General features: G+C 33.0%; 2 protein-coding genes and 2 non-coding genes across 5 annotated transcripts; 3 read left to right on the forward strand and 1 right to left on the reverse strand.

The window, feature by feature from the left end:
* The first annotated feature begins 35 nt into the window (after window positions 1-35).
* On the forward strand, window positions 36-9,766 carry LOC135123682 (uncharacterized). Its single transcript, XM_064048532.1, has 4 exons — window positions 36-236; window positions 286-463; window positions 9,005-9,217; window positions 9,270-9,766. The coding sequence occupies exons 1-4, from the start codon at window positions 126-128 to the stop codon at window positions 9,458-9,460; spliced, it is 693 nt and encodes a 230-aa protein (XP_063904602.1). The 5' UTR covers window positions 36-125; the 3' UTR covers window positions 9,461-9,766.
* On the forward strand, window positions 7,475-7,594 carry LOC135123873 (5S ribosomal RNA). Its single transcript, XR_010279719.1, has one exon. It is a non-coding gene; the product is annotated as a 5S ribosomal RNA (ribosomal RNA).
* LOC135123874 (5S ribosomal RNA) lies at window positions 8,242-8,360 on the forward strand. Its single transcript, XR_010279720.1, has one exon. It is a non-coding gene; the product is annotated as a 5S ribosomal RNA (ribosomal RNA).
* Window positions 9,767-9,775: 9 nt separating the features above from the next.
* LOC135123681 (WD repeat domain phosphoinositide-interacting protein 3) lies at window positions 9,776-16,190 on the reverse strand. Of its 2 annotated transcripts, XM_064048531.1 has the most exons (5): window positions 15,980-16,188; window positions 15,649-15,930; window positions 15,256-15,596; window positions 10,253-10,490; window positions 9,776-10,198 (listed from the first exon to the last, which is right to left on the reverse strand). In XM_064048531.1, exons 1-5 carry the CDS (start codon window positions 16,044-16,046, stop codon window positions 10,092-10,094), a joined length of 1,035 nt encoding a protein of 344 aa, XP_063904601.1. In that variant the 5' UTR covers window positions 16,047-16,188; the 3' UTR covers window positions 9,776-10,091. The 2 variants fall into 2 exon arrangements, with proteins under 2 accessions (XP_063904601.1, XP_063904600.1); XM_064048530.1 differs by having other exon boundaries at window positions 9,776-10,490; window positions 15,980-16,190.
* Window positions 16,191-27,019: the final 10,829 nt, after the last annotated feature.

Below are 27,019 nucleotides of genomic sequence, written 5' to 3' on the forward strand. Positions count from 1 at the left end.
GAATGAAAAAACAGCAGTGTGTGTTGTGAGTTATTTTAGGAAAACAGCACAGTTACAAGAAGATGCAGCCGCTGATATTTTTCCTTGTGTTTTCGGTTTGAATTAAGCTATAGTTTGTTTCTGGTATGTTGCACGTACTGAAGATTAATAAGCCCATCGAGGTCAAGCCAACTACTAGCACTTTTGTTTGTATTACGTTAAGACAATGGGCTATTTTGTTTTCTATACTTATTTTCGTAAGTGTGTTTTGATTTATAAAAATTAAAAATAATTAGACTTTTGTAGATTCTTATGGCAATAATTACCACTGGCACAGTCTTGGGGAGTTTACATAAGAAACAAATTTTACACCTTCTGGAAGACCATATTGAAGAAGAACGAGATAAACATCTAAGCGAGAGCGATGATAACCACATGAGCCGCAATGAAATAGTTTTGCAACGTTCGGAAGGAAATGAATTAAGTAAGCAGTTATTGTTTTCATGTTTTCTACAAAACGATATTTCCCATAAATTTTTCATCATTCTTTTTAAATTTATTTTCAGCATTTTATTTTTGATAACACACATATACAGGGTTGCTAAAAAAATGGATACAGCTAAATATTTCCAGAATGGTTTATCAGAACTCGTTGAAATTTGGTACGCAAAATCTAGAAGATTATTTTTTTTTGTTTTACTTCAGTTAAAGGTGTTATTTTTACAATTATTAATTTGTATGTAATTTTTCTATCAACACAGGTAGTAAAAAACTAATAATAATTAAAGATAACATTTCTCAAGCCCAATAAATTTCACATTTTCCAAATTGTATTATTTTAATGTTTTTTTTTATTTTTTCCTTTTTTCAAAAATATTAAATTTGACCCCTCGTGCCATTTAAAAAAAATCAAGTTGGCCTTGTATCTCCAAAACAATGGAAATTTCAGTAACATTTCAAAGGTGTAGAATTTAAATTCTTTTACCTATATACCAAATATCAATGAGTTCTCATAAACCGTTCTGGAAATATCTAGCTGTATCCATACTTTTTAGCAATACTTTTTTTGGCAAAAAAGGAACAAGAAAGAAAAGTAACTGACATTCTTATGACAACATTTTCCACTAAAAACCAAAGTTCATCGAAAATATCAACACATTCCTCTAATAAAATCAGCTCCATAATTATATTTAATAACACTAACCAAAAATTTGTGTATATATCTACTTATCTAACGAGACTCTAAAATGTTGTGTACATTTTCAAAAAAAAAACGTCGAGCAAAGCTGGATTTTACAAATCTCCCAGACCTTATGAGCCCTTAGAACTTTTTGTACGTGCAATATATTTTTGATTACACTCTTTGAAACTGATTCTTCAGTTATAGCTTTACTTTATCTTTCGTGTTACAAAGAAGACTGTAAACTCAACCTAAAAGCGTAAATCTCTCTTAAACCGAGTGCTTTAAGAACTTTTTCTTGCCTCTTCGTATCAAAAGGTACATACAGAATTGGGGCTAAAATTGTTCTCTTCGATTTACCTCCAAAAAGTAAATTCGATTTAATAAGTTAGGAAATGAGTTATTATTAACTTTAGCTTTTCAATCGATTGGGAAGTGATTTCCTAATTGGTCGGAAGATGTTCGCTTCCCAACTTGGGAATTTAATTTTAGATTATTTAATAAAACAGTAATAAAATCGTAAATGGTGGAAAGTAAAACAGTTTTGTTATTTTATTAGAATAAATAGGTCGTAAGAACAACACGAGAATAATTATATCAATGCCACCACGATGGTTTTCATTAACTTATTTACCTACAAAATGTAGTTTTTAAAATTGTCATGTTTGATTAGCATTTGGTTTTCTTGGAAAAAGTTAAAAGTATTTTGTCAAACAAGTGTTTTGACGATTTTTTCTCCTGGGCGAACAAGTCCGATAAACCGATAAAAACAGACATGAATTTTTGAAAATTTGTCTTTGACTTTCTCACACAAAAATCATGCATATGTGGATGTATCTAATTTAATCACCAGAAACCAATGTCCATAAAACTGTGCATAAAGGTAGGTAGAAAGAAAATTTCATTCGGAGTACTGTATGGTCAATTTTGGAGCACTTTTTTTTATTTCATATTTAAAACTTAGACGATATTCTACATTCTTAACTTTTTTAAACACATCTAACACTATTTAAAGAGAAAAAATAAATAAATATACAAATAAATTTTCAGCTCTTCGTTAAAATTACTCCCAAGTATGATATATAATTTTTTTAAAACTACATATTTTTTTATCAATAAGCCTTGATTAAAGTCGAAGATTATAATACAATTGCTAATAATTTCGTTTTTTTAATTAGAATATCCTTTTTGAAACAACACACCTACCTCGTATTTTTAGAATGCAGATTCTGAAATAAATTGTTGTTCTTCACGTTTTCAACATGAAACCAGTACGCACGCCTTCTCATTTACATATTGGTTTCTAGTGATAAGAAATGGAGGTGTGATCGTATCAGGTAATTCGTGGGATTTATTGTTCCAGCTTTTGTACAGAGATATGGTTTTCAAATCAAAAAGGAAAGTCAAAATTACTAGGTGATTTTATATTTGCCTTTAATTTCAATTATTTCAATGTAAATTTATAATGGCAATCTAGTTTGCTATTTCGATTTAAATAATTACTTCAAATTCTTTATAAAAATCTGCATCGACTCGAGCGTCATCTGTTATATTTAATTATTTTAGTTCTCCGATTTTCCCACATTGCCAAAATCATGTTTTACAATAATTCTTTATTAAGAGAACGGTAATGGAACAAAAAGCTCCTCATTATTTAAAAAGCTTACTGTTAAAATTTAATTATTTGGCTGAGGACGGGTGGATTTTTAATAACGATAACATTCGAGAAATTCATGCTTTTTGGGTGTGATTTTATCGATCACACGGAATAAAATCGTTTTCAGTTATCAACTAACCGGATGTATTCTCAAAGAGGTCTGTCCTCAAATTGTTATCGTCAAACAATTCCAAGAAAAACTGTTATCTGTAAGTGTATGTACAATCGGTATGTAAAACTGGTACAAAGAAAATTTTCCTAATGTGTACCAAGCTGTATTCCCGCGACCGTTGCCGGCCAAATATGCGTTATCCATTTATCATGGATTCATGGCATATAACATCGTCGTCAAAAAGATAGATTTACACAAGATACATTTTTCATTTTCCTCATAATTTTTATGACAGTTTTTGTATCAATTGTATATGTCCACCGATTGTACAATCATTCGAAAATGTTAGTAGTTACCAAAAAATTTAACTACATAGATAAATATTTCTAACCGATTATTATCGGTATATCTATGTACAACCTAAAAATGTTAATAGGAATTGCCTTTACAACCAAGGTCATTTCATAGATAAGATTGCTACATTGAGATGCCATACTTACCTACTTATTGCCGATATCATATGAACACCAACTAAAAAGGAGATAAAACAAGAGCGAGCATGGATCAAATAAATGTTGAGGTTTCCTATTATTATTTTGACAACAAATTAATTTATCAAGTATTCAAGTTTCCTGTTATTTCGATAACCATAAATGTCGTCCTGTCTTTGACAACAACATAAATGACATTCTGGTTCTGCAAAGATTTATCTAAGATCTACTATTATGAGAACATAGTTATTATTCTGCGCATAAATAAGGTACAAATTCTAAAAATTGTAATTCATAAATGTCTGGTAGCACTTTAATTAATCTGCGAAAAAAAATACTGGAAAAAGACAAAAATACCAAGTGACTATTAATGTTTGTGATTTTTTAGTCAGGGTGGCAACATATTTAAAATTTTATGATGACAAAGGGGGGTGGGGGCACTTTCAGGCATTTTTTTGTAATATAAATGCTAAAAAAATTAAAGCATGAATTACAAAATTCACAGATTTTAGAAAAAATAATTTTTTGTTTAAAGTTGCATATTTCGTTTCATCCGCCATATGGGGCGGTTTTGGCCGGGGTGTTACAGTACTATTTTCTCGAAATATGCTGAAAATATATTAATAGGTTAAAAGGAGATATATTAAAAATTAACTACGAAAAACAAATGTTTAAGTCTTAGGTACAGAATATTGTTATGTTGATCGGTAATTTAAAAACTGGCGTGGGTAAAACTCAACAATTTATTTCTTCGTAACTCAGATTTAAGCGGCTAAATGCACAGAAATTATGTACAAAATAATTCCGGCGCAACTTGACTGAACTCGACTCGTTTGCTGAATAATCCTCATTCCCGAAGGTGGCCTCTATTTAAACCCATACCTCCTTTCTAGATGTTCCGCTGTCGAGGTTTTTCTAGAGTACCCATCGCGACTTCCGCTTCAATGCTTTTCTTTCTCGAACGCCGCCCGGCCGCCGTCACCGACGATGAATCACCCAACATTGCTGTGCATACTAGAAAGTTCTCGACAGCCCATAGGCGTCGTACCGGGGTGGGGTATCGGTTTATTTCGTAACAACATAATTAAATTTCTCCAAAACAATTGACATAAAAAGAGTTATAATCGAAAAACGCATATGCATATTTATTGCACATTTAAAAGCCCAAAATTATATGTAATTAAAAACTGAAACCGATGCCGCTCTTTTAGTTTTTCAATTCATATAGTAGTTTGGCAACAACGTCTTCTAAGACAATGACGGACGCACCTTCAACATGAGGATAATAGAATATCTAATAAAAATCCTTGTAAATATCGACTTTGTCTATAATGTTAGCGACATAGTGCCAAGTTCATATTTGGGACATCAACTTGACCAAAACGAAATCACCAAAATTTATTTCTGTAATTACGTTCACTTCAGAAATTTCTTCTAAATCTTGTGATTCTTCAGACGAATAATCGTGGAAGGACATGTCGTAATTGCCGGAAGATAAAGTATGATTAGATTTCGTATCCTGTGTTTTAAGTTTTTGTCTCTTAGCACCATTAGACTTATTAGATTTAGTAAATAAATTTTTTGACAACTTGTTTTCCTTGATTTCATTAAGCTTTCTTTTTTCTCTTGCTTCACTCGTTCTGTTCTTCTCACTATTTTTTCTTCGGAGTATCCCTACATTATCTATTGTCCTACTTTTCATTTTGTTTCCTTGTTTCTAGCAGAAGCTTTTGGTAGAGGTGGTCCATGGTCTGGCGTTAAATGAAGATCAAGAAATTCAGTCTCTGAATTGTAGCTTGTTTTTGTTTCGGGAGTCTCATCTATATTTGATCGGGTTATTTAATGGCTGGTTCTTAGCTCAATAATTTCAGTGTTATCTTGAAAGTCATTAGAATCGTTTTCATTTGATACTTTTGGATTTGGTCGATTAGTAACTTCACTCGGTGTAAAATCTTGCTCTTGAAAAATATATTCATTGAAAGGATATATTCCTGTTTTTTTAATCATAACTATAAAGCAGTTCTTGAAAATGTATTATATGAATTTTTAATTCATTTTCTTATTTAATGGTAAAAATTTGATGCACATTATACATAAATATTTAGGTAGAAAACTGCTGTTCAGTTAAACTATTATCGTCTTACTAATTGTCCGAATCTTCACCCTCTCTTTGATTTCTTATATAGTCGTCTGTCGACATTTTTTTAATGGTTTTAATTCTACTCAGTAATGTTGATTTTTTCACTTCTTAGTAAAGTGCGGCAGATATCAATTACTTTTGATTTTTGAAGAAGCATACTATCGCAGTTCTAATGCTACCTTCATTTATTAGATTTCTTGATGTTTTTATTTTATAACTGCGAATCATCCGTAAAATAATAACAACAGCCTTTAGATACAAAAGCGGGTATGTATATTATTATTATTATTATTATTGTCATAGAGCAGAGGCAAAAGCCTGTTATGCTCGACAGAAGAAACACCAGACCAGTAGCAGCTATTCACTACCGTCTTTATTAAAAGGGTGTTCGACGTTAGCAGGATATATGTATATCTTTTTTTTTTTCTAAAGATCATCTAAATGGTTTTGCAATTTATTTTTAAAGGAAGTACTACTGCTTTATTTAAGTATATTGTTACGTTGGTCGGTGAATAAAATCGGCGTGGCAGACCGATTATATACAAAATAATTCCGGCACAACATTCACTGGGTTTTCTCGACACTCGTGCGACTCGACTTGTTAACTGAATTCAGCTCTCGTTGTCTGGACTACACTAACTCCCGACGGTGGTTCCCATTTAAACAGCCGCTCAGTCCTTCGCGAAGGTCTTCGTCATCGCTTTTGGGCTTATTCTCGAACACCCGTCGCGCCATCCGCTTCCAGGCTGTTCCCTGGTCACCGTCACGGGCAATGAGTCATCGTCGTCGTATATACTAGAACCCATAGGCGTCGTACCGGGGCGGCGTATGGGTTTATTTCGTAACAATATAATAGAAGAACAGAGAAAACATTCGGTAATCGGCGGAATCGGGCCCATGTGCATACTTATCACATTTTATTGTTTTAGGCTAGGATTATATTCTTGTTAAGAAAGTATTTTTGTAGTCGATTCATTATTACTAATAATAGTGTAAGAAAAACAGGTGCGATTTTTTAGAAACCTTACTACAAACGAGCAAAATTATAACTGCAGTTCTCGACTTGAGACAACTTGCTGTTGTTGAATCTACAAAAATTGTTTTAAACATTTTGAAATGATCGGATCTCACATCAAATGGAAGCCAGGGGCAGTAAATTTAAAATTTTGTTATTTATTGGCAATGGCGAAGACTACCCCACGACTGAACCTGGTTCCTTTTCCTTTACCTGATATTAAATTAAAATTTTGGGCACCAATTCAGGAGCTACCATATTTTTATTAGTTTCTATTCCCATGCTTTTGTGCACTTATACCTACGGAACGAAATCCTATAGACTCGTTAAATAGGGTTAGATGTGTTTAAAAAAGTTGAGGATGTAGAATATCCTCCAAGCTTTAAATATGAAATAAACAAAAAAAGAGTGCGTCTACCCAGGGACGCACGGATGGAGTTTCAACTCTGGGTTGTCAATTAAACACGTATACGCGGCGAAGTCATTAATTTTCTCTTAAAAAATACTCCTAATAAAAACCAAAAATATGTTGCATTTGTATTTTTTGACAAAATGATGATGATTCCCGTTCTCATTTACGTAGCCGTTTTACTAATTACGTTTTCGTTAATTGTATTTATGGAATAAGTGATGATTAAATTCAGTGATTATCACCCGTTACTGAGTCCCGACGATCCAGCGCGTCATGATTACATTTGTTCAAACTGGTGTCGGTGTCGAACTCGGTTGGTGTTGAACTATTCCGGCGCGCGTTGTATACGTGTTCTATAATACGAAAAGAAAGGAGTTAAAACTCAAAAAAAAGAAAACAGTACTCCAAAACAGACCATAACAGTATTTTACTTTTATCTGCATCTAGTGACAAAGTTCTTTACATGCTAGTATAAACCATAATTTGATATCAACGACCATACCACGTTGAAAAATACCGGTTCTCGTCCGATCACCGAAGTTAAACAACGTCGGGCGCGGTTAGTACTTGGATGGGTGACCGCTTGGGAATACCGCGTGTCGTTGTGTTTTTTATTTTCATTTTTTCACAACGTATAAAATACAAAATATTTCTTTTAACTAAGCGATAGAACTAAACTTACGCTTTTTTATTAATCAAAAGTCGCTTCGCTATGATAACAAATTATCTTTCCTGACGGATTACAGTCAATTTTATAACGAAAGATTCCTAGAATTTATTATCTTTTCTGTACCTATACCTATAAACAAAATTCTTATGATTAGGTGTGTTCAAAAGACATAGAATTAAAGAAGGTAGATTGATAAATTCCAACAAGACACAGTACGAGGATTTCACCCTAAGGAAAGATATCTTCTATTCTTTTAAGACATGCTCTTTTGAGCGTGCGCAACCAGAGCTGCAGAAGACACGAGAGAGCCATAAATTGAGAGGGACAGAGATATGTTTCGTGTTTAGTTGCGAACACTTTGGAACCGGAAATCTACGAAGGGCAGAAGATATCCTTTCCTTGGGGTCAAGTAATGTTTGCGATCATCACTCTACCCCCTTTAGAATGTAGAATATCGTCTAAGCGTTAAAAATGAAAAAAAAAAAAAAAGAAAAAACGTGTTCCAGATTTGACTGCATAGTATTATTCTTTTATCTACGTCAAAGGACAAAGCTGTTTAAATTCTAGAATAAAACATAATTTGATAGCAACGGCCATACCATGTTGAAAATACCGGTTCTCGTCCGATCACCGAAGTAAAGCAACGTCGGGCGCGGTTAGTACTTGGATGGGTGACCGCTTAGGAACATCGCGTGTCGTTGTGCTTTTTTAATTTTTTTACCATATAAAATAAAAAATATCTCTTTCAACTAATAGACAGTGTGATAGAACTGAACTTACGCTTTTTTATGAATCAAAAGTCGCATCAGTACAGCATTTTTACATAGCTGAACAAAATATTATCTTTTCTGAGCGATTCGCGAAATTCATGCTTTTTTACAACGTGTAAAATAGAAAATACAAATACTTATGAATTAGCAAAATGAAACTTCACTTTATGAATAAAGAACCGCACTATTTGTTCCTTATATATGTATGTTAGAATAGTAAAATTTTAAAGGATACAACTTTTTCGCTAGATATAGAAAATGATATGTCATCAAATTTTTGAGCACTGGTTAGTCCTTCCAAGATAATGATCGTGGGAAACTCATTTAAATTTCCTGTATGTTTCTAGTTTCAACTCTAGCTAAAATTTCAGAATGGTTTTAAAATCGTACGTTCTTCGACTTGAGTTAGTATTTTCTCAATTTTTTAAAATTAACTATGAAAAATCGAAAATACTAACTCAAGTCGAAATTTTTAGGATTTATATTTGAAATTTACAAGTGAAAGTAAGTGTTACCCGCTTTTTCTAAAATGTATTTCACTAACGAAAGGTTGTAACTAATTGACGATTTTTTCTCAGGTTCCAGCAAAATTTTCTCAATATGCATGTGGTTGGCTTGGGTTAATCTTGTCCTAGCTGCGGTTCTAGTTTACGGAGTGGCCACGATGACATCCATTTATATCATCCCATGGTTGCTTATCAGCGGCATCACTTTCTTGCTGGCAATTACGACAGCGATTATGGGCTACCTTGACCTAATACCTGGAGTGTACATCAGTTATCCAGTTATGCGTAAGAATCCACAATTGAAGTCTGAATTTAAATTTTAGCGTGAATATTTCAGTGGTCTGTTTAGCTGCGTCAATGGTTTTTATCGAAATGTGGTATACAATTGTATTGTATTACCTAAGTTTAGGAAGAAATGGTTGTGCATCACGATTTGGATCTCTTTCTCCAACAATAATCCACGCTTATGGCGGTTATACTCATACCATCAAACCTATGCGTAGTGACCCAAACAAACCGTTAGTCTAAATGTCAAAAAAAGAAACATACATTATAACAAAATGTTTGGTGTGTTAGAAGACGACACTCGTCCCTTGTATGCTTCGTAGATGTCCAATTTAGAACAATGACAATAATAATGAGAGTCGCATTGTATCTTAATGTGAACATCTCATTATTAGCCATTTGTGATAAATAAATGAGTGTCCCCAATCGTTTTCTTCCCTCTATAATGTATTGGATTGGTGGTGTCTTATGAAATTATAAACTTGCACAGATATGCTATTTTTCTGTGAAATTCGATAGAGATGTATTAAATAAATTTAATGTAACTTAGGTACAGCATTTTTTCTATTAAATAATAAAATATTTATTTATACTGAGAAATTACAGCGAAATTAGTATGTTTTGAAAATCACGTCTTCTATTACAGAGCTATGTGCTTTTAAATTTTACAAAAAATGACATGCACACATGGAGCTTTAAATTTAAACAACTTCAAGGTCTAAACTAAGTATGATCAAATATTACTAGTATGGGCACTAAATGTAGCTCAACGTGAAGTTTTGATTCGTGCGCATGTCTTGATTGCTGTATTTTTCAAAGGTAAGTCCCCCAGAAATAACAACAACTATACAATCACATGTACTATGATTCCAGTCTATGCATTATCATCAGTCATTTCAAGGAACTGGGCACTTTGCTCCCTCACGCATTCGCCTTTCAGATTAAAAACGAACTTATAGTAACAACCATCGGCACAAATCACTGAAAAATAAATATAATTAGTACTGTTAACAAATAATTCATGTGCGTAGTTACCAATAACAGAATTGTTGTCTGCACCAAATGCACAGACGCAAGGGGGTCCATTCGGAACCGTAAACTTACAAAAGGACCAAGTCGAGGAGAAATACTTGGGTAAAAACATGGCGTTCGCTAAAGTTGATTGTTTGTTCAGTTTCTGATCATCTAACGCAAAGATGTGTATAGTACCATGATCGGAAGCCACACACAAACAAGTTGAGTTGTGGTTAAAATTAATACAATAGATTGTTGCCTAAAAATTAAAAAAAAAAATAATAAGAAAATTATATTTGCCGTCTAACAAACATCAGTGAAATGAAATGTGTGCATGGTGTGAGCAGTTGTCTCATTTTACTAGAAATGACCTGCTGATAATACAGGGTGTGACAAAACATTTTATACATTTTAATACCTCAATCGAAGCATAAAAATGTCTGAGTATATATTGTAGGAAACAGGGTATATAGCACATATTAATTACACCTATCATAAGACTTATTTAAATACGTTTTATAATCACACTGCTACTATTACGCAACTTTTGTTAATATCTATTTTATAAACCAATAAATTTTTGTCTCGCTTAATTTTATTTTGTTTTTCGTTACATAATTTTAAGAACAAAAAGGGAGAACTAAGAGTACAATTTGGTAAATTTTGATTTTTTTTGTCAGGTGGGAAGCGTATTTATAATTTTATAATGGCATACCTGATGTCAAATTCAAATTTTGTGTACCAATTCAGTAGATGCCATTTTCTTATTGGTTTTTAGGCGCGCTCATGTCAAAACTGACAACTGTGAATTGACATTCTAACATTGCTGCCAATAATTCAGAATTGCCAACCCAAAAATTTGGTTTAATTATTAACAGTCACTCGGTATTTGAGTTCGTATAATTTATACAAATAACTTTTACCAACCGGTAAAAATAAATATTTGCGAAACCTTAGTTGTTTCCTACTTTTTTATTTCCTGAATGTAAGTTAATGGTATAGTAATCGAGTCCATAGGACGAATGGTCACTTTTATGTTTTCTCTACGTTTCATGACCCCCAGAATATGAAAAAAGTAATTCCCCGTCTCCGTGTGTTTGTTTGTTTGTCTGGCGTCTATGTCAATTTTTATTAGACCCGTAATCTCCGAAACTACTGGCCGATTGTTGTCAAATTTGGACGTCTATTAGAAATATCATGTAGACGGTAAAACGCTAACCAAAATTTGGTTAATCATCGGACCCAGCAATTTTAAGACGTCATTTCAAAGAATTCTATTTTAAAATGATCCAAATGTTTTTCAGGAATATACTCCTATACTTGTAGTGTACGAATCCGATTTGAATTTTTTCCCTAAACGTCCACATGTTCGCAAAAAATTAACACAGGCATACGTAACAGTTCGTTGATACTGTTCAAATTCGTCAAAAAATTACATTGAATTAGAAATTAAAGCTAAATCTCCATTATAATGAATAAAGCCAAAACAACTGAACTTAACCTTGCATTAAAAAAAAAAGAAATATGTATTTGACTTTTAAGTTTCCAGTCCTAATTCGTTGCATTTTTTTTTTTTTTCATTATCAGAGCATAAGTTAAAGGACATATTAGCGTTTTTGACAAACGCTTGCTTGATTCGCAACAGATTGGTAGTATTTTATAATCATTACAGGAAATTAATTATTTAACCCATCCAGAAAACTGATGTCTCAGTAAATGAGGAAATAAATATTTATTAAAAGATATGTCTTGAGATAGTGCCGTTTCCTCTTTAATAATAATACATATTAGCCCAAGAACTAACGACCGATTTACCTTGGATATTTTAGTAGGCTCAGGTCAGGATAACCAACCCAAAAGTCCTAAATATTTATTACGTTAAAAAAAGAATGTGCCAGAAAACATTTGTTTTCATTAAGTAGAAATAATAAATAAATTTTAGCTGGCGCTGGTTTTGGAAATTATCTAACCAATAACTGCCCAAAAAAGCCTTTTTAAATAGAATACACTTCTTATTTCCCTCTTCCTAAGCGTTGTAATCACAGCATATTTTTGAAATTTCATATTTTTGGATTTTTCAGCAAAGCAGAGTTTACAAAAAAATCGCAACAACGTTATTTTTAGGATCGGTGTTAATACACAGTGTTATAAAAAAATTAAACTTTACAATTTTCAAATGTCGATATTTCAGTTTTTTAACATATGTATTTAATAATCATAAAATAAGAATAATAATAATAATATTCAGAACATTTTGTTTGATTGTAGCTTAATCAATAATTTTAGTTGTGTTTTGCGGCGACAAACTCATTGAAATCAAATAAATTTCTACGTGATATTCTTTCGATGTATAAAGATAAACATTTGTTACTAGTGCTGAGAGGCCATTTTCCCGTTGATTATCTGCATTAAATATATTTTACATTGTCCGTCCTTGTACAGCGTCCCTTTAGAATTTACACACCCATAGTCCAGAGGTTGCGGGGCTCTTATTTATACCATCGGTCTTTAGGTTATAGAGGTTGTCACAAACATAAACAATGGAAGTTAAGCATGTATTTACTAACAATACACTTTTCCCGTTGGTTATCCGCTTTAAATATATTTCATACTGTCCTTACTTGTGCGGACCGTGCTCTCGCGGGGGCTACGGGGGTGTTATTTACACCACCATCTTTTTTTTAGACAATCACAAAACAAAAATTGCAAAATCACATTTTATAATTTTTCAAAGTTGTGAGATTTGTTGGATTGTACTTCAGAGGTGAGGGAAGTTCTATCGAAATAAATTTCGATCACATTTTCTTTAACAAATTTAAATGTATAGATTGCGAAAGATACACCTGTTTTCTATTAAAAAAGCCCTAATTTTAAGCTACTTTTTTTAAACAAAAATTGTTAATATTTTTTTCTCATAAATAATTGGAAATTATTGTGCGTGTTTCATATTTTCATCACCATTACAAAAAAATCCTTCTTCATATTAATAGACTTTAACTACACTTTGATTTGCCGTCATATTTAATATCATAATAACGCCCATCCATCAAATGGCTACTTTCATGTTTTGTCAACATTTAATGACAATAGGTCTGCGCCCATTTTTATTAGACATATAATCTCCGAAACTACTGGACCGATTGTTGTCACATTTGACGTGCATTTTAAGAATAGAAAATAAGAATAAATCCCCACCAACAATATGATGACGTCACCTCAAAATATTGTTATTTAAATTTTATAAAATAAAATGCTCCTCCACTTGTGATTTATGAATCCGTCTTGATTTTTTAATTTTGTCCATATTTTTGGGAAAAAATTTAAATTGTATAAAAACACTTTACAATTTAATTTTGAAACTACAAAACCGTTTTCTGTGAAATCCTGCAAACGTTTTAACGTTATCGTAAGCATGGTATTCTAGATCGTTAATTAAAATTTATCCGTTTAGCCCTTCCCAAAAATTGATGACGTTATCTTTAATTTTATGAGTCTGTACACGTTGTTTATCAATGCATTCATATTTTTTAGAATTACTTATACATGATGACTAAAAAAGTGTTTATTTTATTGAACACATCATCAAGGACTCCATTTTCACGAAAATTAAGAATACAGGACTGTTATTACCCACATTTACATGGTGATGAGGTCATCACAAAATTTTGTAATGGAAAAACTCACTTAAAATATACATATAGCATGCTGGTTTACCTTTACTTTAACCATTGATTTCAACTTACTACCTCAACAGTTTTATATCTATTTTTGTTATGAAAACAAATGATAGATTTTTCTCTTTACACTGAAAATTTCTACAAAGTCACCACATTAATATTTTAAAATTGTGGAATTATACATAAAACTAAAAAAATGTATTGTTTAAAAAACGAAGTTTTTTCGTTAACTCATTTTCCTTAAGAAAAGAAAAAACTATAAATTCAAAACTAGGATAAACATACAAACGTTTTCTTTGCAATGCGGCTTCGAATTGTCCAAATATGTATATATGGAACCTTCTATTTAAAGAAAAATTAATTTTTTCTACTCATTAAGGTTGAAGTTTGTCATTTTCCCATCGCTGGCAGTGGATGAAATTTCATTTTGACAAGATTTTATTTGGAGTCAACAAGACGTAATCAGAAATGTTATTAAACTAAGTATCAACAGATGATATGAAGGCACCGACGCAAACTATTTAAAGCTAAATTTGTACTGTTGAAAATTTATAAAAAAAAAAAACTAAACACATTTTTCTGTCACGAAAATATAACGGCGATTAAATACACACACATAAATTTTTATACAATAATAAAAAAAAAACACAAAAAAAGCAGGACACATCAACTTTATAATATAAAAAAATTTAAATCTCAGTTTTTTCACATCTAACAGATTACATTAAAATGCAGCGGTCACACTGTGCTTAAAAAAAACTCAAAGAAAATTTTAAAATAAAAATGTATGGATTTAAACTTATTACATTAAAAATATTTACCTTTTTTATCAAAGCTGATTATTTATTTAAGGCAAATTTAAATGTTATGATAAGTGCAATGACTGTTTATCTACATTCTTTACTGTATGATGGGGCGAAAGTTCGAATGATAAATGTCAAAGTGAAGAGCACGCCCACAACTGTGAATATTATACGATATTTTATTATCGCATTTGTGACTATTTTGAAATTTGATATCAACAATATATCAAACTTGTTCTTAAATTTCGTTTTTTTGCTACTCTTTCTTACTCTTAGTGGGCTAAAATACTTACATATAAGCAAACAACTCGAAACATTTAATAAAAACTGTCTGATTATTTCCTGTCTTAGAGTGTCTCTTTTTTTGTATTTGTTACATAAAACTTAGAATTTACAAAACTCCAGTCTTTTTATATTGCAGATAATAAATAATTTAAGTGTAATTGTCTTTCTTATCTATTAATGAATTATCTTTAAACAATTTTCTGCAACATGTGATATAATTTTTGTAAACAGTTTATATTTTTTTAATAAAAAACATTACCTGATGAGCACCTCTCCTTAACTCTGCGATTTTATCACCCGTTGCAGTATCAAACACTCGAATGAGAGTTCCTTTTTCACTAGCTGTTGCTAATCGAGTTCCTTGTAAATTCAAAGCAATACAACTAAGAGCAGCCTCATGTGCCACAATGTCCATAGGCCCCTTATCCGTGTTCGCTAAATCTACCAATTGCACATGTCCCGTTTTGCGACCAGGGAACGCCAATAATGAATTATTACTATTAGGACAGAGAACACACAAACCCTTCGAATTTGTACTGGTTTCGAAGACGTGTAGTTGTTGGGGACATTGTGTAAAAGTGTAAACCTTAATAACCCCCTCTAAAATCCAATTTCTTACTACCATAATTTAAATACACATTTGTATAGTTACCTAAAACTACCACTATGCGATCTCGTCTCAACTTCACTGCTAGCACAGGGGCGTTAAATTCTAACGCTATTGGTGTTGTTTTCTTTAAATCATCCCATACCATCAAGCGATTTGGAGGAAAAAGCGGTTTAATGCCACCACCAACCAGTGCAAGATAGTTACATCGAAACAGCATTTCAACATAACTCAAACCCCCATTATCAAAATCATGGCGCTCTTTTTCTTTCAGTGGATCGCAGTTGTAAATACGGAAGCCTGTAGTTGTGCCACAAGCAAAACAACCTGCAACATTGACTGTGAAATGTGGAAAAGTAGGTAATGAAATATTTACCATGGTCTTGGTTAAAACCCGCGTACAACAAACCGTTCCCGTAAGGATTCGTGGGACCCAAATTCATTGCAGTTACTCGGAAGAGGCAAAATAATGCATATTAAGAGCCGTAAGTATCAGCTGGTCCACTATTATTGTTATTTTGAGTTTTATAACCTCAAAATGCTTGAAACGTCACACACATGCGTCAGAGAAGATTATAGACACTTGACGTAGAAGATTTTTGGCGAGCCTCTTGGGATTTGGTCTCAAGTTCACCAATCACTAGACAGCGGATTTCTGTCGGGCTACGTCACGATTTTAGTGGGGACGCGCTGCATCGCCGGGACTCAGTAGCGGGTGATAGGTAATCACTGAATTTAATTGTCACTTGATTCCATAAATACAATTAACGATTTATTAATCAAACGGCTAACTAAATGAGAACTGGAATTAACAGCAGAGTGCAACGAAGCAGCGTTATTCTAATCTCAAATAAACGAAGTGCAGCCGGTAACTGCAATGAATTCCCATCCCGTACGAGCCGTACCGAGTTTGGCCTTGTCTAGCCCGACAGAAATCCGCTCTCTACCAATCACACAGAGTGGTCCATTGAGACTCCTATCCCACTGCAAAGTAATTATAGGAGTGATCTCTTCTAAGGTGGAGCGAAGAATAGACATAAATTTGGAGGTAGGATCTCGAATCATTTTATTAAAGATGCCATTATCTAGAAAATTGTTAACTTCGCAGTAATTTTTAATAAGTATATATGTGTTAATGAATAGGCTTACTTCAATACTCCCATCCTGTGGCCAGGTGGACGTGGTATATACCGATCTCTCAAGTGCTTTTGATTCAGTGGATCACTCAATTTTATTAAATAAGCTTGATATGTTCGGTGTTGGTTCATCATTCCTTGCATTGTTACGTTCGTATTTAATCAATAGGCTCAACTATGTCTATTACAATGGTTATAAATCATTTGATTACATGTCCACTTCTGGCATACCACAAGGTTCCAATCTTGGACCGCTGCTGTTCCGTTATTCATTAATGATCTCTTAATGGTACGTGTTGCTCTATCCTTGGCTTTGCAGATGATGTAAAACTTTTTTCTCATGTCTCGTCAGCGAATGATGTTGACCATCTCCAGAATAATATTAACCTTATTGTACAATGGTGCCCTGATAATCACTTAAAATTAACCACTAACAAGTGCTTCTATGTTTCTTTTTGTCGCAATAACAGCGTTATACCTAGTTACTACATAAATGATCAATTTTTAGTCAAAACTGATACCATCAGAGATTTGGGGGTTTTATTTGATCATCGACTCAGTTTCTCCCAACATATTATAGCTATAATCTCATCTGCATCCAAAAGTTTGGGATTTGTAATGCGTTCCGCCATATATTTCAAAAATACGGACCTGCTTAAGTCACTATATTCTTCCTTTGTCCGTAGGAAGCTAGAATATGTCTCGATTGTGTGGTCTCCGTATTATCTTACTTATCAACTACTTATTGAACGTGTCCAGCGTCGTTTCCTCAAATTTCTATCATTTAAAACTACAGGTGTATACCCGGCAAGGAATGTCCATTATGAAACTTTACTTCATCAACACAACATGCAGTCCTTGACATCAAGAAGAAATTTGCAGAATGCTCACTTTATGTGGAAAATAATCAGGTAGATTGTCCCAATATTTTGTTTGAAGTTAACTTCCATGTACCGAGAAGAAATGCTCGTCACTCAGTGACATTTAGTTTTGCAACCTCGCGAACTAATATTCTGAAAAATTCACCAGTGTGTCGATTGTGTAAAAATGCCAATGATCATTATGCGGACATATTCTTTCAGAAGAAGTGATGGAGATACAAGTGTAATTAATCGTGCAACCTCGCGAACTAATATTCTGAAAAATGCATCACTCTGTCGATTGTGTAAAAATGCCAATGATCATTATGCGGACATATTCTTTCAGAAGAAGTGATGGAGATACATACAAGTGTAATTAGTCGTCCCTTTATCAGCTTTAGGTACAACTAGATAGTTGACTTTATGATATAGATATAAATATATTAGAAAACAATCATTCCTTTCATCCGGTTAATAATATCAAAGTCCTACACATTTTAAATAAAAGCACTGCTCTTAACTTTTTTGAAATACTCGAAATTTATAAGTCAGTCAAAGACCACAAATTAAATTGTGTTAATGAATAGGCTTACTTCAATACTCCCACCCTGTCTCCTCTTCTAGAGATCCCTTAAAACGTTCCACACCTGAGTTCATGCCTGATTCATCTCATCCTGTTCTTCGCCCTTAATTTTTTTAATACATTTTTGCTTTATCCTTTACAATTTGTTATTTAGCGTCTGTTGAAAGCAAGAGATGGAGCTACTTTACTTTTACCTGATCGATCAGTGATCACGTATCTATTTTTCTCTGATCTCTTATTAGCTTATTACTTGTTTGCGTTCGCTATCAACTCGGTAATAATTTTTTTTATAAATATACTAGCTGACCCCGTGAACTTCGTTTCACCTACAATTTAATTTTGAATCTGCAAAGCCGAATGCTTTGAAATCTTGCGGATGTTTTAAACATATGATAAGCATAATAAATTTTTATTCAAAATATATTTACTTATCCCCTCCAAAAAATTGATGACGTCAGCCCAAAATTTTGCCAAATGAATCCTCTCTAAAATGTCCAAGATAGGATAAGACTATACTTGTGATTTATCATTCCATTCATATTTTTTAGTTTTGCTTATAGGGGGTGTCTCAAAAAAATTAATCACTGAGTCAATTTATTTTATTGATTGGATCAAGAATTGCAAAACTGAATTTTGAAATATTGCAGACGTTTTGAAGTTACTGTTTGACATGGTAGGTTTTTAATCAAAATATATCTGTTTATCAAGCCCAAAAACTTGATGACGTCATCTCAAGATTTTGCCGAACAAATCCTATCTAAAATGTGCAAAACATCATCAGTGTATTTTCGTAATTTATCATTGCATTCATATTTTTTAGATTTGCTTTTACAGTGACTCCAAAAAATGTATGGATCAGTCAATTTATTTTAGAGAATAACTCAAGAGTTGAAGAAATGACTTCTTTGAGATCTTGCAGACGTTTTAAAGTTATTGTAAGCATGGTAAATTGTTAAGAATATTTACTTATTCCCCCCAAAAAATTGATGGAACGGCCCACTCGATTTTCGCAGATAATTTTGGGAATACAATACAGTTATTTTTAGTATTACACTGCACCAATCCAAGGTGGTACACGTGTTGATCGTAAATGTTGATTAAGTCATCACAAAATTGTGTGAAGAAAAGACTCAACTCGAAAATGCTGAATATGTTTCATAAATATTGATATATATTAATACTGAATAAAGTTATTATTATTATTATTATACTTTTGGTGCGAAGGAAGTTCTGTCGAAACAACGTTCGATCAAATTTTTGACAATGGTTGATATAAATAAAACTCAGTAGATGCTCATACTCGAACTACGAAGTATCTACTCGAATATCAAATCAAAATATTTCTAGTTTTTCTAGATGATGCTAATACTTCAGTAGGTAACAGTTGATGCTCAAGTAGTATATCGATACAACAAAAACGGAAAACAGTGACAGTGTTCAACCATCAAGGCAAAAATCGAGTCACCAAAATATCAGTTAGTATGGGGTAGACACCTTGAGTTGGGAATCTCTATGGTCAGTGTTAGAAAGAACGCACTGCACAATTTATGCATAAAGAAAAACTAATTATCTGACGACTTCAGTTTTAATTTATCGGATTCCGTGATTCCTTCACTCGACAATGTTTAAATTTTGGGAAAATTTTCGAAACGATTAAAGTCGGTTGATCAAAGCTATACACATGCATGATATAAATTAATAAATTTAAATATGATAAGCATAAATATATATGATAATTAAACCAAAACTCGTTGTCCTAAAAGCCCGAAATTATTAAAAACAAATCAATTTGTTTAAACATTATTAAATTATCCCCGAAAATGTGCATTTCCCGGCCAAAATATGAAAAATAATTTTTGCAATCTCATCGTGACGTACGATGACGTCACTGTCACCTGAGCTACCTGTCCGAAGGTCACGTTTCGCGGTCCTTTGTGTTCAGTATTAATTTCTGTTTGATGGCGGCAAGATCGTCGCGTCGTCTTGGCGTAAAAGTGGGGCGTTTTAGCGAATTTCTACTTTATTATTAATAAATATTGCGGAAAGTATGTTGTGTTAGTGTTGTGAACACGAACGAAAATGGATATTTTTCCGAAAAGGACCGAAAACAGGGTAAGTACGATTTCAGTTTTAATTTATTGGGTTCGGTGATTCGTTTACTCGACAATGTTTAAATTTTGGGAATATTTTCGAAACGATTGAAACTGGTTGATCAAAGCTATACATTTTCACGATATAAATAAATAAATTTTAAACATAATTAAAATCATTTATAATGTTTAAATATGATGAGCATCAATATACGATAATTAAACCGAAACTCGTTTTCCTACAAACCCGAATTTATTAAAAACAAATCAATTTGTTTAAACAGTGTTAAATTATCCCCGAAAATGTGCATTTTCTCGGCCAAAATATGAAAAATAAATTTTGCAGTGTCATGGTGACGTACGATGACGTCAATGTCACGTGAGCTACCTGTATAAAGGTCACGTTTTGCGGTCCTTTGTGTTCAGTATTAATTTCTGTTTGATGGCCGCAAGATCGTCGCTTCATTTTGGCGTAAAAATGGAGCGTTTTAGCGAATTTCTACTTTATTATTAATAAATATTACGGAAAATATGTTGTGTTAGTGCTGTGAACGCGAACGAAAATGGATATTTTTCCGAAAAGGACCGAAAACGAGGTAAGTACGACTTCAGTTTTAATTTATCGGATTCCGTGATTCGTTTATTCGACAATGTTTAAATTTTGGAAAAATTTTCGAAACGATTGAAGTTGGTGGGTCAAAGCTATACATTTTCGCGATATAATTAAATAAAATTTAAACATAATTAATAGAATTCATAATGTTCAAATATGATAACTATCAATATATGATAATTAAACCGAAATCCATCTTCCTAAGAACACGAGGTTAGCAAAAACAAATTAGTTTGTTTAAACATTGTTAAATTAGCCCCGAAAATGTACAATTTCTGATCTAAAATATGAGAAATAATTTTTGCACTCTCATCGTGACGTACGATGACGTCACTGTCACGTGAGCTACCTGATAATAGGTCACATTTTTCGGTCCTCTGCGTTTACTTTTGATTTTGGTTTGGTGGTAGCAACATCAGAGTCCGTTTGGGCTTAAAAGTAGGGCTCTTTTCACGAATTTCTAATTTATTATTAACAAATAATAGTGAAAATGTGTTGTATTAGTACTGCGAACACGAACAAAAATGGATATTTTTCTGAAAAGGACCGAAAACAGGGTAAGTTCGAGTTCAGTTTTAATTTATCGGATTCCGTGATTCGTTCGGTCGACTATGTTTAAATTTTGGGAAAATTTTCTAAACGATTGAAATCGGTTGATCAAAGCTATACATTTTCACGATATAAATAAATAAATTTTAAACATAATTAATATCATTTATAATGTTTAAATATGATAAGCATCAATATACGATAATTAAGCCGAAGCTCGTTGTCCTACAAGCCCGAAGTTATTAAAAACAAATCAATTTGTTTGAACAATGTTAAATTATCCCCGAAAATGTGCATTTTCCCGGCCAAAATATGAAAAATAATTTTTGCAATCTCATCGTGACGTACGATGACGTCACTGTCACCTGAGCTACCTGTATAAAGGTCACGTTTTACGGTCCTTTGTGTTCAGTATTAATTTCTGTTTGATGGCGGCAAGATCGTCGCGTCATTTTGACGTAAAAGTGGAGCGTTTTAGCGAATTTCAATTTTATTATTAATACATATTAAGGAAAATATGTTGTGTTAGTGCTGTGAACACGGACGAAAATGAATATCTTTCCGAAAAAGACGGAAAACAGGGTAAGTACGACTTCAGTTTTAATTTATCGGATTCCGTGATTCGTTCACTCGACTTTGTTTAAATTTTGGGGACATTTTCGAAACGATTGAAATCGGTTGATCAAAGCTATACATTTTCACGATATAAATAAATAAATTTTAAACATAATTAATATAATTTATAATGTTTAAATATGATAAGCATCAATATACGATAATTAAACCGAAACTCGTTTTCCTACAAACCCGAAATTATTAAAAACAAATCAATTTGTTTAAACAATGTTAAATTATCCCCGAAAATGTGCATTTTCCCGGCCAAAATATGAAAAATAATTTTTGCAGTCTCATGGTGACGTACGATGACGTCAATGTCACGTGAGCTACCTGTATAAAGGTCACGTTTTACGGTCCTTTGTGTTCAGTATTAATTTCTGTTTGATGGCGGCAAGATCGTCGCGTCATTTTGGCGTAAAAGTGGAGCGTTTTAGCGAATTTCAATTTTATTATTAATACATATTAAGGAATATTTGTTGTGTTAGTGCTGTGAACACGGACGAAAATGAATATTTTTCCGAAAAAGACCGAAAACAGGGTAAGTACGACTTCAGTTTTAATTTATCGGATTCCGTGATTCGTTTGGTGGACAATGTTTACATTTTCGATAAATTTTCGAAACGATTGAAGTTGGTGGGTCAAAGCTATACATTTTCGCGATATAATTAAATAAAATTTAAATATAATTAATAGAATTTGTTAAGGGGTGAGACAGGTCCCCGCCAGAGGCACTAACAGAATTCATAATGTTCAAATATGATAACTATCAATATATGATAATTAAACCGAAATCCATCTTCCTAAGAACACGAGGTTAGCAAAACAAATTAGTTTGTTTAAACATTGTTAAATTAACTCCGAAAATGTACAATTTCTGATCTAAAATATGAAAAACAATTTTTGCAATCTCATCGTGACGTACGTGAGCTACCTGATAAAAGGTCAATTTTTCCATCCTCTGTGTTTAGTTTTGATTCCGGTCCGGTAGCAGCAACACTGGAGATCCGTTTTGGCTTAAAAGTAGCATGTGTTCGCGAATTTCTAATTTATTGTTAATAAATATTAGCGAAAATGTTTTGTGTTACGTGCTGTGAACACGAAGGAAAGTGGATATTTTTCCAAAAATGCCCGATTGTTTTTGAAGTATGTTGTTAATAACCTGCATTCAGGACAGATAAAGTACGGCTTTGGAATATACAAAGTGCAGCGTTCATAATTCACAAAATACCGTATGCATCATTTTTAAACTACGGCGTCCAAATTTACAAAATACAGTGTCCTTCACCCATGCTATCAAACCCTAGTCCTCTCTTTTAATGGCAAGACGCACTCCAGACCTCCTCGTATTGTTTGGTTCTTGCTGGGCAACAGCAACGAGCGAGCAGAGTCATCGCTCTTTGTTGGCAAACGTGGAGAAATTTGTATATTGTAACTTTTGTAATTAAGCATTTTGTACTGTATATTGTATGTGTTACTAACTTAACTTGGGTCTTGCCAATTTAGCTCCAGTGGGGCAAATGCTTTGTTTTCACGGTGCATTTGCTTGGGTTTTAATTTTGCAACAGTGCATTCTTTGGTTCCGAGACTGAATTCTCCATGTCGTCAGACGCTCTGGCCTTGGGGGGGAGTTCTGCTGGCCCTTAGACGCTGGGTCATCATCCTAAACGGATGAGGTTCATCATCCTAAACGGATGAGGTCAGTCGGCCCTGTATCTATGCGGCTGCGTTCTCCCTTGGGCGTGTGAGCGCTGCGACCTATAGATTTCGTTTCGAGTTCCATCGTTGTGCTTGCTTAGGTATTAATTTTGCAACAGTGCATTCTTTGGTTCCGGGTTTGAATTCTCCATGTCGTCAGACGCTTTGGCCTGGGGAGGTTCTTTTGGCCCTTAGACGCTGGGTTGCATCGTTCTTTGAGAATGAGGTAAGACGACCTTGGATTTATGCGGCTGCGTTCTCCCTTGGGCGTGTGAGCGCTGCGACCAATAGATTTCGTCCCGAGTTCCATCGGTGTGCTTGCTTGGGTTTTCATTTTGCAACATTCTCAATTTTTGGTGCAATTTCTTCCGGTGGTGTATTGGGTACTAACTTTGCATTTGTATTGTATCTGAATTGTATCTGTATCTGTAGTGTATTCTGTATTGTAGCTAGATTGTAGGTACCTGTATTGTATTTCCGTTGTATTGTACTGTATAACGTTCTATCCCTCATTAACAATTCCTAGCCCTCTCCTTTCCTAGCGAGATCTGCTCCAGACCTTCCCGTGGTTCTTGCTGAGCATCAACTATCGAGGACAGAAAATTCAAATTCAAAACCAGCAAAGTTTCACAAAAATCATGAAAATCGCTCGTTGGTGGCCAACGTGGAGCAAAAGAGACTTTTGTAACTCAACTAACTTTGTAAACTCTATATTCTCAAGGAAAAAAAAATATTACATTTAATTTATTATTTATAAGGACAAATAGTCATTTGCCACGCCGATGCTCATTTTTAGATTAAATGCTCACAAAACGCGTAAATGTTCAATTTGTGTCCGGGGAGATACAATGTTTTATTTTTATTTTTTTTTTATTTTATTAATTACGTCCCCCAACAGGCACTGAGGCCCAATTACAGGGGAACGGGACATACACGTTACACCCAGAGCCATGGTGTAGCGGGCAAGCATGATGCTAACTAACCCACCCCGGGTGTTTGCAAGTAGATACACAGTACATCGGGTAGATGCTCAGGTATATAAGATTAATAATCTTTTTAGGTACTTCGTACTTCGAATATGAGTATCTACTCACTTTTATTCATACCACCCAATGTCTCGCTTCAATGTTTGAAGATGTTGATTATGAGCACAACGCTGATCAACTTCCGTATCCGAATTACCCATGAAATAAATCATTGCGATTTGCACCTGAGGTAGTTCGTCGCACATTTGATTGACTTCGTGGACCTATGTCAGCTTGTCGTCTTCTCGGCGTTGTAATGAACTTCATAAAACGACACAGAATTATTTTCGCAGTCAATCAAATCTGTAAATTTTGTCTTGAGAATTTTAAAATACTGAAAACTTCAAATCAAATCCTCGAATAACGGTAAAGTTTGAGGTTTTGTCGAAACCAACAAAGTGAACATAGGTAAATAGAATGACAGATCAAAATTAATAAGAAACTTTCGCAATGCGTAACTGAATTCACTTTAACGAACACTTTTCTTGAAATAAACGACGTTTTTTGTTACGAAAAAACAAACAACGACTTGAAATGCAATAATACTTTTCACAATCGCACGGAAGAAATAGTTTTGTGTGACACGTCAGTCAGGCGACAGGTCCGTCAGGAATGGCCAACTATTCAAATTCATTCGAAGTGGCGATTCCCGTGCAAATTTTTAAATTTTTTTTTTATCTTTTAGCCGTCTTATTTTTTATAAATATTCTTACATATAAACCTTCTCCTGACGATAAGGAACACGTAAAAAAAAAGAATCGTCCAATTCGGTGCGGCCGTTCTGAAGTTATGGGCGTACATACATTTCGGCGATTAATTTTTATTAATATAGATAATAATTCTTTTCGGTTTCTTGTTTTTTTTTTGGATAAGTTTTTAATATTAATGTTTTTGTATGCAAAAATACCTGTTATCTAGGTCTGAAGATGGTACCAGTAGGTACCGAAACTTATGAGCACACTTTTGCAATAAACAGTTGTTAACGTGGGGTCGACCCCATTTTCCATCTCCATATAAATTAATTAACTATTCCAATGATGAACAACTGTACGAAACTGCATTACTAAAAAATAAAGAGATCAAGTAAATATGAACCAATATTTTTTTAAGTTCTTATAATTAACGTATATGCTCTATTTCGAATTTTGAAATCACGAACGAAACGAACATGTTAAGTTATTTGTAAATCGCAGGTAATTTAAGTGATTGTTGATAGGGTAAAAATATTATTAAAATAATTTGTACATATAAATGAATAAGAACTGAATTTGGAGTTCAGATTTTTCTACAATATTTTGTACTTTTTTAAACCTTTTTCAATATATTGTATTTCGAGTGTCTCTTTGTTTAATTTGTGTTCATTCAAAATAAAAAAAATATATGGATTTTTTTCATTTATTTTTATTTATACATATCTCATTTTTATATTGATATAAGTATTAGGTACTGCATAGAAATCTAAATGAGTGAAAAAAATAAAATCTATTGGATACGGATACGACTAATAACAAGCAATAATTTATTGCAATAACTGAAGCGATTAATCAATAACCTGAATTAAATAGCTTGATATACAAATTATAATAATATATATATATTAATTTAAAAAATTACAAAAATTTGTATTAGTCGTTCAACAGTTACGATTTACGACTTGTTTTAAGGAACGGTAAGGATCCTTAAATTTTTAAATAAATGTCGACATTCCTGTGTATACCCCAGACCAGCTATGACACGTATACATTTTCTTTGAATTACATTGCATTCGGGGTTTCGCCAGGCTCGTATTCACCAATTGTTATTGAACTAATGATAAAAACATTTAAACTGGTTTTATAATTTTAGTGTTAATAATAATTATAATAACATTATAATGTACGAGGAGAAAAGAATAAAATATTTATTTACAACTTGTGGCGGCACAATAACACGTCGGTAAATTTTCTGGTGTGAAAGTTTTGAATTCGAAACGAGAACTTGATGTACATACACCAGAGTGTTTTTTTTAAACTGTACAAATTCATTATAGGCAGATTTTAGATGGGAAGTAGTATTTTTTATTAACAGATGAATCAGATATAGTTTCCAATCGAAAAAACTGACGAATATTGACAATTTGAAAATGACACAAGACGAAATCTCTGAATTTAATTGTTTTTTATGCTCTTTTTCAATTTTAATTTCTTTCTTTACTGACTTCATATTACTAATTTTTTACACATTGTTTCTTTTCCACATATCTGACAT

This window comes from Zophobas morio, unplaced genomic scaffold (assembly GCF_036711695.1).
Source record: "Zophobas morio isolate AGI-343-1 ecotype UQ-CSIRO unplaced genomic scaffold, CSIRO_AGI_Zmor_V1 ptg000006l, whole genome shotgun sequence".
Classification (NCBI taxonomy): Eukaryota; Metazoa; Arthropoda; class Insecta; order Coleoptera; family Tenebrionidae; genus Zophobas; species Zophobas morio.

Coding starts and splice junctions, on each gene's coding strand:
- LOC135123682 (XM_064048532.1), top strand. CDS start 126: ATGTTGCACGTACTGAAGATTAATAAGCCCATCGAGGTCAAGCCAACT. Junction 464..9,004: donor TTCGGAAGGAAATGAATTAA/GTAAGCAGTTAT, acceptor ATTTTTTCTCAG/GTTCCAGCAAAATTTTCTCA. Junction 9,218..9,269: donor CATCAGTTATCCAGTTATGC/GTAAGAATCCAC, acceptor TGAATATTTCAG/TGGTCTGTTTAGCTGCGTCA.
- LOC135123681 (XM_064048530.1), bottom strand. CDS start 16,046: ATGAATTTGGGTCCCACGAATCCTTACGGGAACGGTTTGTTGTACGCG. Junction 15,931..15,979: donor GGGTTTTAACCAAGACCATG/GTAAATATTTCA, acceptor TCAATGTTGCAG/GTTGTTTTGCTTGTGGCACA. Junction 15,597..15,648: donor TCGCATAGTGGTAGTTTTAG/GTAACTATACAA, acceptor ATTGGATTTTAG/AGGGGGTTATTAAGGTTTAC.